The sequence below is a fragment of the Haliotis rufescens genome, unplaced genomic scaffold (genome assembly GCF_023055435.1).
Source record: "Haliotis rufescens isolate VD_foot unplaced genomic scaffold, xgHalRufe1.0.p SCAF_2, whole genome shotgun sequence".
In the NCBI taxonomy this organism is placed as follows: Eukaryota; Metazoa; Mollusca; class Gastropoda; order Lepetellida; family Haliotidae; genus Haliotis; species Haliotis rufescens.
The window spans coordinates 78,880,435-78,899,101 of record NW_025963890.1 but is presented as its reverse complement, the minus strand read 5'-3'; the positions used below and the strand labels follow the sequence as shown (position 1 = coordinate 78,899,101).

General features: G+C 45.1%; 1 protein-coding gene across 2 annotated transcripts in view; it reads right to left on the bottom strand.

Moving 5' to 3' along the window:
• Nucleotides 1-505: 505 nt before the first annotated feature.
• Nucleotides 506-18,667, bottom strand: part of LOC124125946 (nucleolar protein 10-like) — a 55,852-nt gene continuing 37,690 nt past the window's right edge. For both annotated transcript variants that reach the window (XM_048400668.1, XM_048400669.1), the window contains exons 13-19: nucleotides 11,602-11,729; nucleotides 8,472-8,570; nucleotides 6,756-6,842; nucleotides 3,964-4,131; nucleotides 3,494-3,714; nucleotides 1,294-1,390; nucleotides 506-706 (exon numbers count right to left, since the gene is read on the bottom strand). In XM_048400668.1, the coding sequence (XP_048256625.1) occupies nucleotides 569-706; nucleotides 1,294-1,390; nucleotides 3,494-3,714; nucleotides 3,964-4,131; nucleotides 6,756-6,842; nucleotides 8,472-8,570; nucleotides 11,602-11,729 (938 nt within the window). In that variant the 3' untranslated portion in view covers nucleotides 506-568. The remainder of the gene's footprint in view (nucleotides 707-1,293; nucleotides 1,391-3,493; nucleotides 3,715-3,963; nucleotides 4,132-6,755; nucleotides 6,843-8,471; nucleotides 8,571-11,601; nucleotides 11,730-18,667) is intronic.

The following is an 18,667-nucleotide window of genomic DNA, read 5'->3' as shown; positions in this document are numbered from 1 at the left end:
CATCCAACATTGTCTCTGTCACATCAGCCAACATGCTTCCACCATCCAACATTGTCTCTGTCACATCAGCCAACATGCTTCCACCATCCAACATTGTCTCTGTCACATCAGCCAACATGCTTTCACCATCCAACATTGTCTCTGTCACATCAGCCAACATGCTTCCACCATCCAACATTGTCCATTTCACATCAGCCAACATGCTTTCACCATCCAACATTGTCCATTTCACATCAGCCAACATGCTTCCACCATCCAACATTGTCTCTGTCACATCAGCCAACTCGCTTCCACCATCCAACATTGTCCATTTCACATCAGCCAACATGCTTCCACCATCCAACATTGTCTCTGTCACATCAGCCAACATGCTTCCACCATCCAACATTGTCTCTGTCACATCAGCCAACATGCTTCCCCATCCAACATTGTCTCTGTCACATCAGCCAACATGCTTCCACCATCCAACATTGTCTCTGTCACATCAGCCAACATGCTTCCACCATCCAACATTGTCCATTTCACATCAGCCAACATGCTTCCACCATCCAACATTGTCTCTGTCACATCAGCCAACTCGCTTCCCCATCCAGAATTTGGGTTTTGTTCTTATCTTCTTGGAAATTTCCTTGGCTGAGCGACCGATTTGGCGCCGCTCTGTCTGGTGTTCTTGCTGGAGAGTCTCCTTCTTCCTTTGGTGAGCACTCTGGGGAATATAGGATTATATAGCACAGTTGAAAAACAATCAGTTGGTTCTGAGCAAGCTGTGTTTGACTGCATATCTACACAAGAAGGGAGGGGAGGGGAGGGAGCGGCACATTACACACAATACTTTGGTCAAAACTGCTTGTTCCAATGTCACCCGTCTCATAGGGTCATAAGGTCATAGTTCACGATTTGTCAGTTGGTATCAAGCCAAGACTGATCACGTGACTTGGCTTACAATGCAGGTTACTGAGCCTTACCGCCCTCTCATCCATCTTCCAACCATAACCATTTCATTTGTACGTGAGCCTATACTATACTGTTGTAGTATCACATCTCCATTCTAGCAGGATAAATCCCCTGCACCCATTCACCATCATAGCTTTATTTGGAATCCAATTCCAAAGACAGAAAGCTTATACATCACTCCAACCAAATTACAGTCACATGAGAGTGGATGTATGGGAAGATGATGAGAGCTGAAGATGATGAAGGTATGAGTAATATTGTCCAACTGTATTGTACTGTGGACATGGGTCAATGAGCAAACAGACTGTTTGCTATCCAGTCGTATCTACCGGTACTCACCTTCTTGAAGGTGAAGGTCATCTCCTTGTTTCCGATGGAGCCTCCTTCCGATACTGAGATGCTGTCCTCGGCGGCCAAGCGTTCTGACAGACTCATCCTGCAGAGTGTACACACATTAGCATACATTGACAGTTCAAGTCTTAGATCAAAGATCAATCTATATATTCTTACTCGCATTACATGGGCCTCGCATTACATGGGCCTCGCATTATATGGGCCTCACTTACATGGGCCTCGCATTACATGGGCCTCGCATTACATTGGCTTCACTTTACATGGGCTTCACATTGCATGGGCCTCGCATTACATGGGCTCCACATTACATGGGCTTCGCATTACATGGGCTTCACATTACATGGGCTCCACATTACATGGGCTTCACATTACATGGGCCTCGCATTACATGGGCTTCACATTGCATGGGCCTCACATTACATGGGTTTCACATTACATGGGCCTCACATTACATGGGTTTCACATTACATGGGCCTCACATTACATGGGCCTCACATTACATGGGTTTCACATTACATGGGCCTCGCATTACATGGGCCTCACATTACATGGGCCTCGCATTACATGGGCTTCACATTACATGGGCCTCGCATTACATGGGCTTCACATTGCATGGGCCTCACATTACATGGGTTTCACATTACATTGACTTCACTTTACATGGGCCTCGCATTACATGGGTCTCACATTGCATGGGCTTCACATTACATGGGCCTCACATTACATGGGCTTCACATTACATTGGCTTCACATTGCATGGGCCTCACATTACATGGGCCTCGCATTACATGGGCTTCACATTACATGGGCCTCGCATTACATGGGCTTCACATTGCATGGGCCTCACATTACATGGGTTTCACATTACACTGACTTCACTTTACATGGGCTTCACATTGCATGGGTCTCACATTGCATGGGCCTCACATTACATGGGCTCCACATTACATGGGCTTCACATTACACAGGCTTCACACTTCATGGGCTTCACATTACATGGGCTTCACATTACATGGGCCTCACATTACATGGGCTTCACATTGCATGGGCTTCACATTACATGGGCCTCACATTACATGGGTTTCACATTGCATGGGCCTTGCATTACATGGGCTTCACATTGCATGGGCCTCACATTACATGGGTTTCACATTACATTGACTTCACTTTACATGGGCCTCGCATTACATGGGTCTCACATTGCATGGGCTTCACATTACATGGGCCTCACATTACATGGGCTTCACATTACATTGGCTTCACATTGCATGGGCCTCACATTACATGGGCCTCGCATTACATGGGCTTCACATTACATGGGCCTCGCATTACATGGGCTTCACATTGCATGGGCCTCACATTACATGGGTTTCACATTACATTGACTTCACTTTACATGGGCTTCACATTGCATGGGTCTCACATTGCATGGGCCTCACATTACATGGGCTCCACATTACATGGGCTTCACATTACACAGGCTTCACACTTCATGGGCTTCACATTACATGGGCTTCACATTACATGGGCCTCACATTACATGGGCTTCACATTACACAGGCTTCACACTTCATGGGCTTCACATTACATGGGCTCAACATTGCATGGGCTCCACATTACATGGGCTCCACATTACATGGGCTTCACATTCATGGGCTTCACATTACATTGGCTTCAAATTACATGGGCTCCACATTACATGGGCTCCACATTACATGAGCTCCACAATACATGGGCTTCATATTAAATGGGCTTCATATCAAATGGGCTTCACATTACATGGGCTCCACATTACATGGGCTTCATATTAAATGGGCTTCATATTAAATGGGCTTCATATTAAATGGGCTTCACATTACATGGGCTCCACATTCTATTGGCTCCACATTTCATGGGCTCCACATTACATGGGCTCCACATTACATGAGCTCCATATTAAATGGGCTTCATATCAAATGGGCTCCACATTCTATTGGCTCCACATTACATGGGCTCCACATTGCATGGGCTTCACATTTCCAACAATGGGTTTTACACACATGGTCTCTGCCATAAACATTTGTATATGATATGACATGTGGGATTGAAAGTAATTAATGTGAGCCTGTGCTCATCTGGAAACATTGAGAGAAACACACCAACCCCACCTTGCCACATCCTGCAACAATGCAGTCAGTTTACTCACTTCATTTCTTTCCTCTTCTGCTTATTGTGGACAGATTTAATTTCCTCTGCCTCTTTCATCTCGCAGAATTTAGGTTTGATGTGTGCTTCCTGCATCTCCTGGCGTTCTCGTAGTCGCTTCTCGCGCTGCAGCTTGCGATGCTGCGCCTTGACTTCCTGCGTCCATGTGCGCTCATCGTCCGAGCTGCTGCTCTCCTCGTCACTGCCCCGCCCCTCCATCTCCTGCACCCAGGAAGCAGCAGGTGCTTATTTTATCATCCAGGTTGAGTACAGAACATCAGTGACAGAATCTATCCTTTCCAAGTCATTTCAAGCATCCCTCCCCTCAATTCAAGCCCACGCAATATTAATGAATCTATGTTTGTTACAAATGTAGGAATATTCTACTTCATCAGAATCAGTTCATCATCAATTGTGATCTTTTTTCGAAAAAACATGTCAGTCATGGCCAGAAGACAGGAGATAACATACCTTGACCTCCGTGAAGGATTCTGTGACCTCAGTTTTCTTGCTGTGATTACGTTTTGACAGCACAGGGTTGAGAAGTCGGAACTCCTCGCTGGACTGGTCAATGTGGAAGTCAGGGTTGCTGAAGATGGCAGAGAATCGGTTGTCCTCCAGTAGGCTCTCTGTGGGTTGCTAGAACACAGAGGGAAGACATCATCATTAAACCCACCTTACTGGGGAAGACAATTCATTAAACCCACCTTACTAGGGAAGACAATTCATTAAACCCACCTTACTGGGGAAGACAATTCATTAAACCCACGTTACTAGGGAAGACAATTTATTAAACCCACCTTACTGGGGAAGACACATCATTAAACCCACCTTACTAGGGAAGACACATCATTAAACCTGCCTTACTAGGGAAGACATAATTAATCCCACCTTACTAGGGAAGACATTCTTAAACCCACCTTACTGGAGAAGACACATAATTAAACCCACCTTACTGGGAAAGACACATAATTAAATCCACCTTACTAGGGAAGACATCATTAAACCCACCTTACTGGGGAAGACATCATTAAACCCTTCTTACTGTGGATGACACATTAAACCCACCTTACTGGGGAAGACATAATTAATCCCACCCTACTGGGGAAGACATCATTAAACCCACCTTACTGGGGAAGACATCATTAAACCTGCCTTACTAGGGAAGACATAATTAATCCCACCTTACTAGGGAAGACATAATTAATCCCACCTTACTGGGGAAGACATCATTAAACCCTCCTTACTGGGGATGACACATTAAACCCACCTTACTGGGGAAGACATAATTAATCCCACCTTACTAGGGAAGACATTATCAAACCCGCCTTACTGGAGAAGATACATAATTAAACCCACCGTACTGGGGAAGACACATCATTAAACCCGCCTTACTGGGGATGACACATTATACCCACCTTACTGGGGAAGACATCATTAAACCCACCTTACTGGGGAAGACACATAATTAAACCCACCTTACTGGGGAAGACATCATTAAACCCACCTTACTGGGGAAGACATCATTAAACCCGCCCTACTGGGGATGACACATTAAACCACCTTACTGGGGAAGACACATCATTAAGTGAGTGACCTTTTACCAATACTCAGCAATATCATGGCGTGTGACACATTGAACCCATGTCTGGAATCGAACCATGGTCTTCGGTGGGACGAGCGAACGCTTTATCCACTAGGCTACCTGCCCGCCCCACACATAATTAAACCCACCTTACTAGACCAGACAATCCAGTTATTGACCACTTGAGCCTGACCACTCGAGTCACCTCTTACAACAAGCATAGCCCCCTTTTACGGCAAACATGGCTTGCTGAAGACCTATTCGGGTGATACAAGTGAAATAAAGGAGTCACACATGGTATAAAGGGGTACTACAGGTGGTATTTTGGGGGCAACAAGTGGTATAAAGGGGAGACAAGTGGTATGAAGAGGTAGTGGAGGTGGGATAAAGGGATACTACAGGTGGTATAAAGGGGTGGTAAATTGGGGAGACCAGTGGTATAAAGGGGAAACAAGTGGTATAAAGGGGAAACAAGTGGTATAAAAGGAGGAGACAAGTGGTATAAAGGGGTACTACAGGTGGTATAAAAGGGTACTGCAGGTGTTTTAAAGGGAGACAAGTGGTATAAAGGCAACTACAGGTGGTATAAAGGGAGACAACTGGTATAAAGGTGTACTACAGGTGGTATAAAGGGGACACAAGTGGTGTAAAGGCAACTACAGGTGGTATAAAGGGCACTGCAGGTGTTATAAAGGGAGACAACTGGTATAAAGGGGTACTACAGGTGGTATAAAGGGGTACTGCAGGTATTATAAAGGGGAGACAAGTGGTATAAAGGGGTGCTGCAGGTGGTATAAAGGTGTACTACAGGTGGTATAAAGGTGTACTACATGTGGTATAAAGGGGTGCTGCAGGTGGTATAAAGGTGTACTACAGGTGGTATAAAGGGGTACTGCAGGTGTTATAAAGGGGAGACAAGTGGTATAAAGGCAACTACAGGTGGTATAAAGGTGTACTAAAGGTGGTATAAAGGGGCACTGCAGGTGTTATAAAGGGGAGACAAGTGGTATAAAGGGGTGCTGCAGGTGGTATAAAGGTGTACAACAGGTGGTATAAAGGGGTACTGAAGGTGTTATAAAGGGGGGACAAGTGGTATAAAGGGGTGCTGCAGGTGGTATAAAGGTGTACTACAGGTGGTATAAAGGTGTACTACATGTGGTATAAAGGGGTGCTGCAGGTGGTATAAAGGTGTACTACAGGTGGTATAAAGGGGTACTGCAGGTGTTATAAAGGGGAGACAAGTGGTATAAAGGGGTGCTGCAGGTGGTATAAAGGTGTACTACAGGTGGTATAAAGGTGTACTACAGGTGTTATAAAGGGGAGACAAGTGGTATAAAGGGGTGCTGCAGGTGGTATAAAGGTGTACTACAGGTGTTATAAAGGGGAGACAAGTGGTATAAAGGGGTGCTGCAGGTGGTATAAAGGTGTACTACATGTGGTATAAAGGGGTACTGCAGGTGGTATAAAGGGGTACTGCAAGTGGTATAAAGGGAGACAACTGGTATAAAGGGGTGCTGCAGGTGGTATAAAGGGGTACTACAGGTGGTATAAAGGGGTACTACAGGTGGTATAAAGAGACACAGGTGGTATCAATGGGTGCTACAGCTGGTATAAAGGGGTGTCATATGTTGTATAAAGGGGGGATACATGTGGTATAAAGGGGTACAGGCGGACCCACCTTCTTCTTCTTCCTCTTGTCCAGTGCAGCCTCCTCCTGTTCAGCCATCAGCTTCTCGGCCAAGTCACGGTTCACCTTCGGCAGCTTCTGTGAAACAACATCAACACAGTGTGACAGCTGGAGATTTGACCGGGAGTGAGTCAAACTAATTTATTAGCAGCATTTCCGTGATATTCCAGTGCCGAACACTGACCCTATATGTTGGCAACTGGACATATTGTGTTACATGATGCCCCCACTCAAAACAGCAGCATGTCATGTCATATCATATCATAGTGAGTGATGGCAGGTGACACTTGTCTCACTTGCACGGCCTTTTATTCAATGCAGCCATTTTCCATCTGGATAACTGCTGTAAAAAGATATTCTGTTGCAAAAATGCAAATCGATGTGGAAATGTTGCACCTCTGCATGAACTAGACAAGAGCAGCACGAATTGGACAGGAGCAGCACGAACTAGACAGGAGCAGCATGAACTAGACAGGAGCAGCACGAACTAGACAGGAGCAGCATGAACTAGACAGGAGCAGCATGAACTAGACAGGAGCAGCACGAACTGAGCAGCATGAACTAGACAGGAGCAGCACGAACTAGACAGGAGCAGCACGAACTAGACAGGAGCAGCACGAACTAGACAGGAGCAGCATGAACTAGACAGGAGCAGCACGAACTAGACAGGGGCAGCACGAACTAGACAGGAGCAGCACGAACTGAGCAGCAGGAACTAGACAGGAGCAGCATGAACTAGACAGGAGCAGCATGAACTAGACAGGAGTAGCACGAACTAGACAGGAGCAGCATGAACTAGACAGGAGCAGCACGAACTAGACAGGGGCAGCACGAACTAGACAGGAGCAGCACGAACTAGACAGGAGCAGCACGAACTGAGCAGCACGAACTAGACAGGAGCGGCATGAACTAGACAGGAGCAGCACGAACTAGACAGGAGCAGCATGAACTACACAGGAGCAGCACGAACTAGACAGGAGCAGCACTAACTAGACAGAGCAGCGTGAACTAGACAGGAGCAGCACAAACTAGACAGGAGCAGCATGAACTAGACAGGAGCAGCACGAACTAGACAAGAGCAACATGAACTAGACAGGAGCAGCACGAACTAGACAAGAGCAACATGAACTAGACAGGAGCAGCACGAACTAGACAGGAGCAGCACGAGCGAGACAGGAGCAGCATGAACTAGACATGAGCAGCATGAACTAGATAGGAGCAGCACAAACTAGACAGGAGCAGCAAGAACTAGACAGGAGCAGCACGAACTAGACAGGAGTAGCGTGAACTAGACAGGAGCAGCACAAACCAATCAGGAGCAGCACGAACTAGACAGGAGCAGCACAAACTAATCAGGAGCAGCACGAACTAGACAGGAGCAGCACGAACGAGACAGGAGCAGCACGAGCTAGACAGGAACAGCACGAACTAGACAGGAGCAGCACGAACGAGACAGGAGCAGCATGAACTAGACAGGAGCAGCATGAGCTAGACAGGAGCAGCATGAACTAGACAGGAGCAGTATGAGCTAGACAGGAGCAGCATGAACTAGACAGGAGCAGCATGAACTAGACAGGAGCAGTATGAGCTAGACAGGAGCAGCATGAACTAGACAGGAGCAGCATGAACTAGACAGGAGCAGCATGAACTAGACAGGAGCAGCATGAACTAGACAGGAGCAGTATGAGCTAGACAGGAGCCACCCACCTTCAGCTTCACCCTGTTCGTTCTCTCCTCATCAATCTTTTCTCGGATCTTGCTTTTCCTGTAGGTCTGGTAGGCAAACGGGTCAGCTATCGCCTTGGCCTGATTGAGATAAAAACAGGTGTTAGTAGGCGGCGATTGTCAGTAACATTGCAATACTTCTACTTTATCATCCAATCAGAATAGGCATATACTGCAATAGGTTTTCTTCTGATCTCTGTCTTGTTGTGGTACAGTCTGATGTCTACCCCACCTTGTGGTATAGTCTAATGTCTGACCCACGTTGTGGTACAGTCTGATGTCTACCCCACCTTGTGGTATAGTCTAATGTCTGACCCTCGTTGTGGTACAGTCTTATGTCTAACCCGAGGTGTGGTACAGCCTAATGTCTGACCCATGTTGTGGTACAGTCTGATGTCTACCCCACCTTGTGGTACAGTCTAATGTCTCACCTACGTTGTGGTACAATCTAATGTCTGACCCACCTTGTGGTACAGTCTAATGTCTGACTAACCTTTTGGTACAGTCTGATGTCATTAATTCACCTTGTGGTACAGTCTAATGTCTGACCCACCTTGAGGTACAGTCTCATGTCATTGACTTATCTTGTGGTACAGTCTGATGTCTGACCCACTTTGAGGTACGGTCTAATGTCTGACCCACCTTGTGGTACAGTCTGATGTCTGACTCACCTTGAGGTACAGTCTAATGTCATTGACTCACATTGTGGTACAGTCTGATGTCTGACCCACCTTGTGGCACAGTCTAATGTCTGACCCACCTTGTGGTACAGTCTGATGTCTGACTCACCTTGTGGTACAGTCTGATGTCTGACTCACCTTGAGGTACAGTCTAATGTCATTGACTCACATTGTGGTACAGTCTTATGTCTGACCCACCTTGTGGTACAGTCTAATGTCTGACCCACCTTGTGGTACAGTCTGTTGTCATTGACCTATCATGTGGTACAGTCTGATGTCTGACCCACCTTGTGGTACAGTCTGATGATGTCTGACCCACCTTGTGGTACAGTCTGATGATGTCTGACCCACCTTGTGGTACAGTCTGATGTCTGATCCACCTTGTGGTACAGTCTAATGTCTGACCCACCTTGTGGTACAGTCTGATGTCTGACTCACATTGTGGTACAGTCTGATGATGTCTGACCCACCTTGTGGTACAGTCTGATGTCTGACTCACCTTGTGGTACAGTCTGATGTCTGACTCACCTTGTGGTACAGTCTAATGTCATTGACTCACATTGTGGTACAGTCTTATGTCTGACTCACCTTGTGGTACAGTCTGATGTCATTGACCTATCATGTGGTACAGTCTGATGTCATTGACCTATCATGTGGTACAGTCTGATGTCATTGACCTATCATGTGGTACAGTCTGATGTCTGATCCACCTTGTGGTACAGTCTGATGTCTGACTCACCTTGAGGTACAGTCTAATGTCATTGACTCACATTGTGGTACAGTCTTATGTCTGACTCACCTTGTGGTACAGTCTGATGTCATTGACCTATCATGTGGTACAGTCTGATGTCTGACTCACATTGTGGTACAGTCTGATGATGTCTGACACACCTTGTGGTACAGTCTGATGTCTGACCCACCTTGTGGTACAGTCTAATGTCTGACCCACCTTGTGGTACAGTCTGATGTCATTGACCTATCATGTGGTACAGTCTGATGATGTCTGACCCACCTTGTGGTACAGTCTGATGTCTGATCCACCTTGAGGTACAGTCTGATGTCATTGACTCACATTGTGGTACAGTCTTATGTCTGACTCACCTTGTGGTACAGTCTGATGTCATTGACCTATCATGTGGTACAGTCTGATGTCTGACTCACATTGTGGTACAGTCTGATGATGTCTGATCCACCTTGTCGTACAGTCTGATGTCTGACCCACCTTGTGGTACAGTCTAATGTCTGACCCACCTTGTGGTACAGTCTGATGTCATTGACCTATCATGTGGTACAGTCTGATGATGTCTGACCCACCTTGCGGTACAGTCTGATGTCTGACCCACAGTGTGGTACAGTCTAATGTCTGACCCATGTTGTGGTACAATCTGATGTCTGGCCCACCTTGTGGTGCAGTCTAATGTCTGACCCACCTTGTGGTGCAGTCTAATGTCTGACCAACGTTGTGGTACAATCTAATGTCTGACCCACGTTGTGGTACAGTCTAATGTCTGACCCACGTTGTGGTACAATCTAATGTCTGACAAACCTTGTGGTACAGTCTTATGTCTGACCCACGTTGTGGTACAGTCTAATGTCTGACCTGAGGTGTGGTACAGTCTAATGTCTGACCTACATTGTGGTACAGTCTAATGTCTGACCTGAGGTGTGGTACAGTCTAATGTCTGACCTACATTGTGGTACAATCTAATGTCTGACAAACCTTGTGGTACAGTCTTATGTCTGACCCACATTGTGGTACAGTCTAATGTCTGACCCACCTTGTGGTGCAGTCTTATGTCTGACCCACCTTGTGGTTCAGTCTAATGCCGACCCACCTTGTGGTACAGTCTAATGTCTGACCAACCTTGTGGTACAGTCTGATGTCATTAACTCACCTTGTGGTACAGTCTAATGTCTGACCCACCTTGTGGTACAGTCTGATGTCTGACCCGAGGTGTGGTACAGTCTAATGTCTGACCCATGTTGTGGTACAGTCTGATGTCTGACACACATTGAGGTACAGTCTCATGTCATTGACTCATCTTGTGGTACAGTCTCATGTCTGACCTACCTTGTGGTACAGTCTGATGTCTGACCCGAGGTGTGGTACAGTCTAATGTCTGACTCACCTTGTGGTACAGTCTGATGTCTGACCCGCCTTGTGGTACAGTGTAATGTCTGACCCACCTTGTGGTAGAGTCTGATGTCATTGACCCACCTTGTGGTACAGTCTAATGTCTGACCCACTTTGTGGTACAGTCTAATGCCATTGACCTATCATGTGGTACAGTCTGATGTCTGACTCACCTTGTGGTACAGTCTGATGATGTCTGACCCACCTTGTGATACAGTCTGATGTCTGACCCACCTTGTGGTACAGTCTGATGATGTCTGACCCACCTTGTGGTACAGTCTGATGATATCTGACCCACCTTGTGGTACAGTCTGATGTCCATGAAGAAGCCATGCATGTATGCCCGCAGTAGATTGGATCCGACGAGATGTGCCAGGCCTAGCTCCTCCAGCTCCCCACGCATCACAAACTTGTAGTCATCATACACTGCAACACAAACTTGTAGTCATCATACACTGCAACACAAACTTGTAGTTATCATACACTTTAACACACAAACTTATAGTCATACACTGCCACACACAAACTTGAAGTCATCATACACTGCAACACACAAACTTGTAGTCATCATACACTGCAACACAAACTTGTAGTCATACACTGCAACACACACTTGTAGTCATACACTGCAACACAAACTTGTAGTCATACACTGCAACACAAACTTGTAGTCATCATACACTGTAACACACAAACTTGTAGTCATACACTGCAACACAAACTTGTAGTCATACACTGCAACACAAACTTGTAGTCATCATACACTGCAACACACAAACTTGTAGTCATACACTGCAACACAAACTTGTAGTCATACACTGCAACACAAACTTGTAGTCATCATAAACTGCAACACAAACTTGTAGTCATCAAACACTGCAACACACAAACTTGTAGTCATCATACACTGCCACACACAAACTTGTAGTCATCATACACTGCCACACACAAACTTGTAGTCATCATACACTGCAACACACAAACTTGTAGTCATCATACACTGCAACACAAACTTGTAGTCATCATACACTGCAACACACAAACTTGTAGTCATCATACACTGCAACACACACTTGTAGTCATACACTGCAACACAAACTTGTAGTCATCATACACTGCAACACAAACTTGTAGTCATACACTGCAACACACAAACTTGTAGTCATCATACACTGCAACACAAACTTGTAGTCATCATACACTGCAACACAAACTTGTAGTCATCATACACTGCAACACAAACTTGTAGTCATCATACACTGCAACACACAAACTTGTAGTCATACACTGCAACACAAACTTGTAGTCATCATACACTGCAACACAAACTTGTAGTCATACACTGCAACACAAACTTGTAGTCATCATACACTGCAACACAAACTTGAAGTCATCATACACTGCAACACAAACTTGTAGTCATACACTGCAACACAAACTTGTAGTCATCATACACTGCAACACAAACTTGAAGTCATCATACACTGCAACACAAACTTGTAGTCATACACTGCAACACAAACTTGTAGTCATCATACACTGCAACACAAACTTGTAGTCATCATACACTGCAACACAAACTTGTAGTCATCATACACTGCAACACAAACTTGTAGTCATACACTGCAACACAAACTTGAAGTCATACACTGCAACACAAACTTGTAGTCATCATACTCTGCAACACAAACTTGTAGTCATACACTGCAACACAAACTTGTAGTCATCATACACTGCAACACAAACTTGAAGTCATACACTGCAACACAAACTTGTAGTCATCATACACTGCAACACAAACTTGAAGTCATACACTGCAACACAAACTTGTAGTCATCATACACTGCAACACACACTTGTAGTCATACACTGCAACACAAACTTGTAGTCATCATACACTGCAACACAAACTTGTAGTCATCATACACTGCAACACAAACTTGTAGTCATCATACACTGCAACACAAACTTGTAGTCATCATACACTGGAACACAAACTTGTAGTCATACACTGCAACACAAACTTGTAGTCATCATACACTGCAACACAAACTTGTAGTCATCATACACTGCAACACAAACTTGTAGTCATCATACACTGCAACACAAACTTGTAGTCATCATACACTACAACACAAACTTGTCGTCATACACTGCAACACAAACTTGTAGTCATACACTGCAACACAAACTTGTAGTCATCATACACTGCAACACAAACTTGAAGTCATCATACACTGCAACACAAACTTGTAGTCATCATACACTGCAACACAAACTTGAAGTCATCATACACTGCAACACAAACTTGTAGTCATACACTGCAACACAAACTTGTAGTCATCATACACTGCAACACAAACTTGTAGTCATCATACACTGCAACACAAACTTGAAGTCATCATACACTGCAACACAAACTTGTAGTCATACACTGCAACACAAACTTGTAGTCATCATACACTGCAACACAAACTTGTAGTCATCATACACTGCAACACAAACTTGTAGTCATCATACACTGCAACACACAAACTTGTAGTCATCATACACTGCAACACACAAACTTGTAGTCATACACTGCAACACACAAACTTGAAGTCATCATACACTGCAACACAAACTTGTAGTCATCATACACTGCAACACAAACTTGTAGTCATCATACACTGCAACACAAACTTGTAGTCATACACTGCAACACAAACTTGTAGTCATACACTGCAACACAAACTTGTAGTCATCATACACTGCAACACAAACTTGTAGTCATACACTGCAACACAAACTTGTAGTCATCATACACTGCAACACAAACTTGTAGTCATCATACACTGCAACACAAACTTGTAGTCATACACTGCCACACACACACTTGTAGTCATCATACACTGCAACACAAACTTGTAGTCATCATACACTGCAACACAAACTTGTAGTCATCATACACTGCAACACACAAACTTGTAGTCATCATACACTGCAAAACAAACTTGTAGTCATACACTGCAACACAAACTTGTAGTCATCATACACTGCAACACACACTTGTAGTCATCATACACTGCAACACAAACTTGTAGTCATCATACACTGCAACACACACTTGTAGTCATACACTGCAACACAAACTTGTAGTCATCATACACTGCAACACACACACTTGTAGTCATCATACACTGCAACACAAACTTGTAGTCATACACTGCAACACAAACTTGTAGTCATACACTGCAACACACAAACTTGAAGTCATCATACACTGCAACACACACTTGTAGTCATACACTGCAACACAAACTTGTAGTCATCATACACTGCAACACAAACTTGTAGTCATCATACACTGCAACACAAACTTGTAGTCATACACTGCAACACAAACTTGTAGTCATCATACACTGCAACACAAACTTGTAGTCATACACTGCAACACACACTTGTAGTCATCATACACTGCAACACACAAACTTGTAGTCATCATACACTGCAACACAAACTTGTAGTCATACACTGCAACACACAAACTTGTAGTCATCATACACTGCAACACAAACTTGTAGTCATACACTGCAACACAAACTTGTAGTCATCATACACTGCAACACACACTTGTAGTCATACACTGCAACACAAACTTGTAGTCATCATACACTGCAACACACAAACTTGTAGTCATCATACACTGCAACACAAACTTGTAGTCATACACTGCAACACAAACTTGTAGTCATACACTGCAACACACAAACTTGAAGTCATCATACACTGCACCACAAACTTGTAGTCATACACTGCAACACAAACTTGTAGTCATACACTGCAACACAAACTTGTAGTCATCATACACTGCAACACACACTTGTAGTCATACACTGCAACACAAACTTGTAGTCATCATACACTGCAACACAAACTTGAAGTCATCATACACTGCAACACACAAACTTGTAGTCATACACTGCAACACAAACTTGTAGTCATCATACACTGCAACACACACTTGTAGTCATACACTGCAACACAAACTTGTAGTCATCATACACTGCAACACAAACTTGTAGTCATACACTGCAACACAAACTTGTAGTCATCATACACTGCAACACACACTTGTAGTCATACACTGCAACACAAACTTGAAGTCATCATACACTGCAACACACACTTGTAGTCATACACTGCAACACAAACTTGTAGGCATCATACACTGCAACACACAAACTTGTAGTCATCATACACTGCAACACAAACTTGTAGTCATCATACACTGCAACACAAACTTGTAGTCATCATACACTGCAACACAAACTTGTAGTCATACACTGCAACACAAACTTGTATTCATCATACACTGCAACACAAACTTGTAGTCATCATACACTGCAACACACAAACTTGTAGTCATCATACACTGCACCACAAACTTGTAGTCATACACTGCAACACAAACTTGTAGTCATACACTGCCACACACACACTTCATCATACACTACACTACACACAAAGTCATCAATATCCCCCACAATAGTAAATACTTGTCATGGATAAATATATAAAACTTGTTGCCATAGAAACTCGAAAGATATTTGTATAAAAAGTCCCAACTTATCAAAAGGCCCCAGTTCATCACCAGACCTACCTATGTGTCAAATCTACTGTAGATATTGCACGTTTTACAAGATCTAGCCCCATTTTCAGTCAAAGTCGTTGTAATTGAAACTAGAAAATTTAATTTATTAAAAATCCCAAACTATCAACAGGCACCACTTCACCACTAGATCTATCTATGTGCCAAATTTGGTGAAGAAATATTGTACAGTCTGCCCCGGAAACGACATCTTGCATTGATGGACAGACGCATGCATGCACGGACTGACGGTGTCCATCTTAATATCCCCCACACAACATGTGTACACAGCATGCATGCACGGACTGACGGTGTCCATCTTAATATCCCCCACACAACATGTGTACACAGCATGCATGCATGGACTGATGGTTTAATATCCCCCACACAACATGTGTACACAGCATGCATGCACGGACTGACGATGTCCATCTTAATATCCCCCACACAACATGTGTACACAGCGTGCATGCATGGACTGATGGTTTAATATCCCCCACACAACATGTGTACACAGCATGCATGCACGGACTGACGGTGTCCATCTTAATATCCCCCACACAACATGTGTACACAGCATGCATGCACGGACTGACGGTGTCCATCTTAATATCCCCCACACAACATGTGTACACAGCATGCATGCACGGACTGACGGTGTCCATCTTAATATCCCCCACACAACATGTGTACACAGCATGCATGCATGGACTGATGGTTTAATATCCCCCACACAACATGTGTACACAGCATGCATGGACGGACTGACGATGTCCATCTTAATATCCCCCACACAACATGTGTACACAGCGTGCATGCATGGACTGATGGTTTAAACTCCCCCAGACAACATGTGTACACAGCATGCATGCACGGACTGACGATGTCCATCTTAATATCCCCCAGACAACATGTGTACACAGCATGCATGCACGGACTGACGGTGTCCATCTTAATATCCCCCACACAACATGTGTACACAGCATGCATGCACGGACTGATGGTTTAATATCCCCCACACAACATGTGTACACAGCATGCATGCACGGACTGATGATGTCCATCTTAATATCCCCCAGACAACATGTGTACACAGCATGCATGGACGGACTGACGGTGTCCATCTTAATATCCCCCACACAACATGTGTACACAGCATGCATGCACGGACTGATGGTGTCCATCTTAATATCCCCCACACAACATGTGAACACAGCATGCATCCACGGACTGATGGTTTAATATCCCCCACACAACATGTGTACACAGCATGCATGCACGGACTGACGATGTCCATCTTAATATCCCCCACACAACATGTGTACACAGCATGCATGGACGGACTGACGGTGTCCATCTTAATATCCCCCACACAACATGTGTACACAGCATGCATGCACGGACTGACGGTGTAATATCCCCCACACAACCTGTGTACACAGCATGCATGCACGGACTGACGGTGTAATATCCCCCACACAACCTGTGTACACAGCATGCATGCACGGACTGACGTGTAATATCCCCGACACAACCTGTGTACACAGCATGCATGCACGGACTGACGGTGTAATAATCCCCACACAACATGTGTACACAGCGTGCATGCACGGACTGACGGTGTCCATCTTAATATCCCCCACACAACCTGTGTACACAGCGTGCATGCACGGACTGACGGTGTCCATCTTAATATCCCCCACACAACATGTGTACACAGCATGCATGCACGGACTGACGGTGTCCATCTTAATATCCCCCACGCAACCTGTGTACACAGCGTGCATGCACGGACTGACGGTGTAATATCCCCGACACAACATGTGTACACAGCATGCATGGACGGACTGACGGTGTAATATCCCCCACACAACGTGTACGCAGCATGCATGCACGGACTGACGGTGTAATATCCCCCACACAACCTGTGTACACAGCATGCATGCACGGACTGACGGTGTAATATCCCCCACACAACCTGTGTACACAGCGTGCATGCACGGACTGACGGTGTCCATCTTAATATCCCCCACACAACATGTGTACACAGCATGCATGCACGGACTGACGGTGTAATATCCCCCACACAACATGTGTACACAGCGTGCATGCACGGACTGACGGTGTTATATCCCCCACACAACCTGTGTACACAGCATGCATGCACGGACTGACGGTGTAATATCCCCCACACAACATGTGTACACAGCATGCATGCACGGACTGACGGTGTAATATCCCCCACACAACCTGTGTACACAGCGTGCATGCACGGACTGACGATGTCCATCTTAATATCCCCCACACAACCTGTGTACACAGCGTGCATGCACGGACTGACGGTGTAATATCCCCCACACAACATGTGTACACAGCATGCATGCACGGACTGACGGTGTAATATCCCCCACACAACCTGTGTACACAGCGTGCATGCACGGACTGACGATGTCCATCTTAATATCCCCCACACAACCTGTGTACACAGCGTGCATGCACGGACTGACGGTGTAATATCCCCCACACAACATGTGTACACAGCATGCATGCACGGACTGACGATGTCCATCTTAATATCCCCCACACAACCTGTGTACACAGCGTGCATGCACGGACTGACGGTGTAATATCCCCCACACAACATGTGTACACAGCATGCATGCACGGACTGACGGTGTAATATCCCCCACACAACCTGTGTACACAGCGTGCATGCACGGACTGACGATGTCCA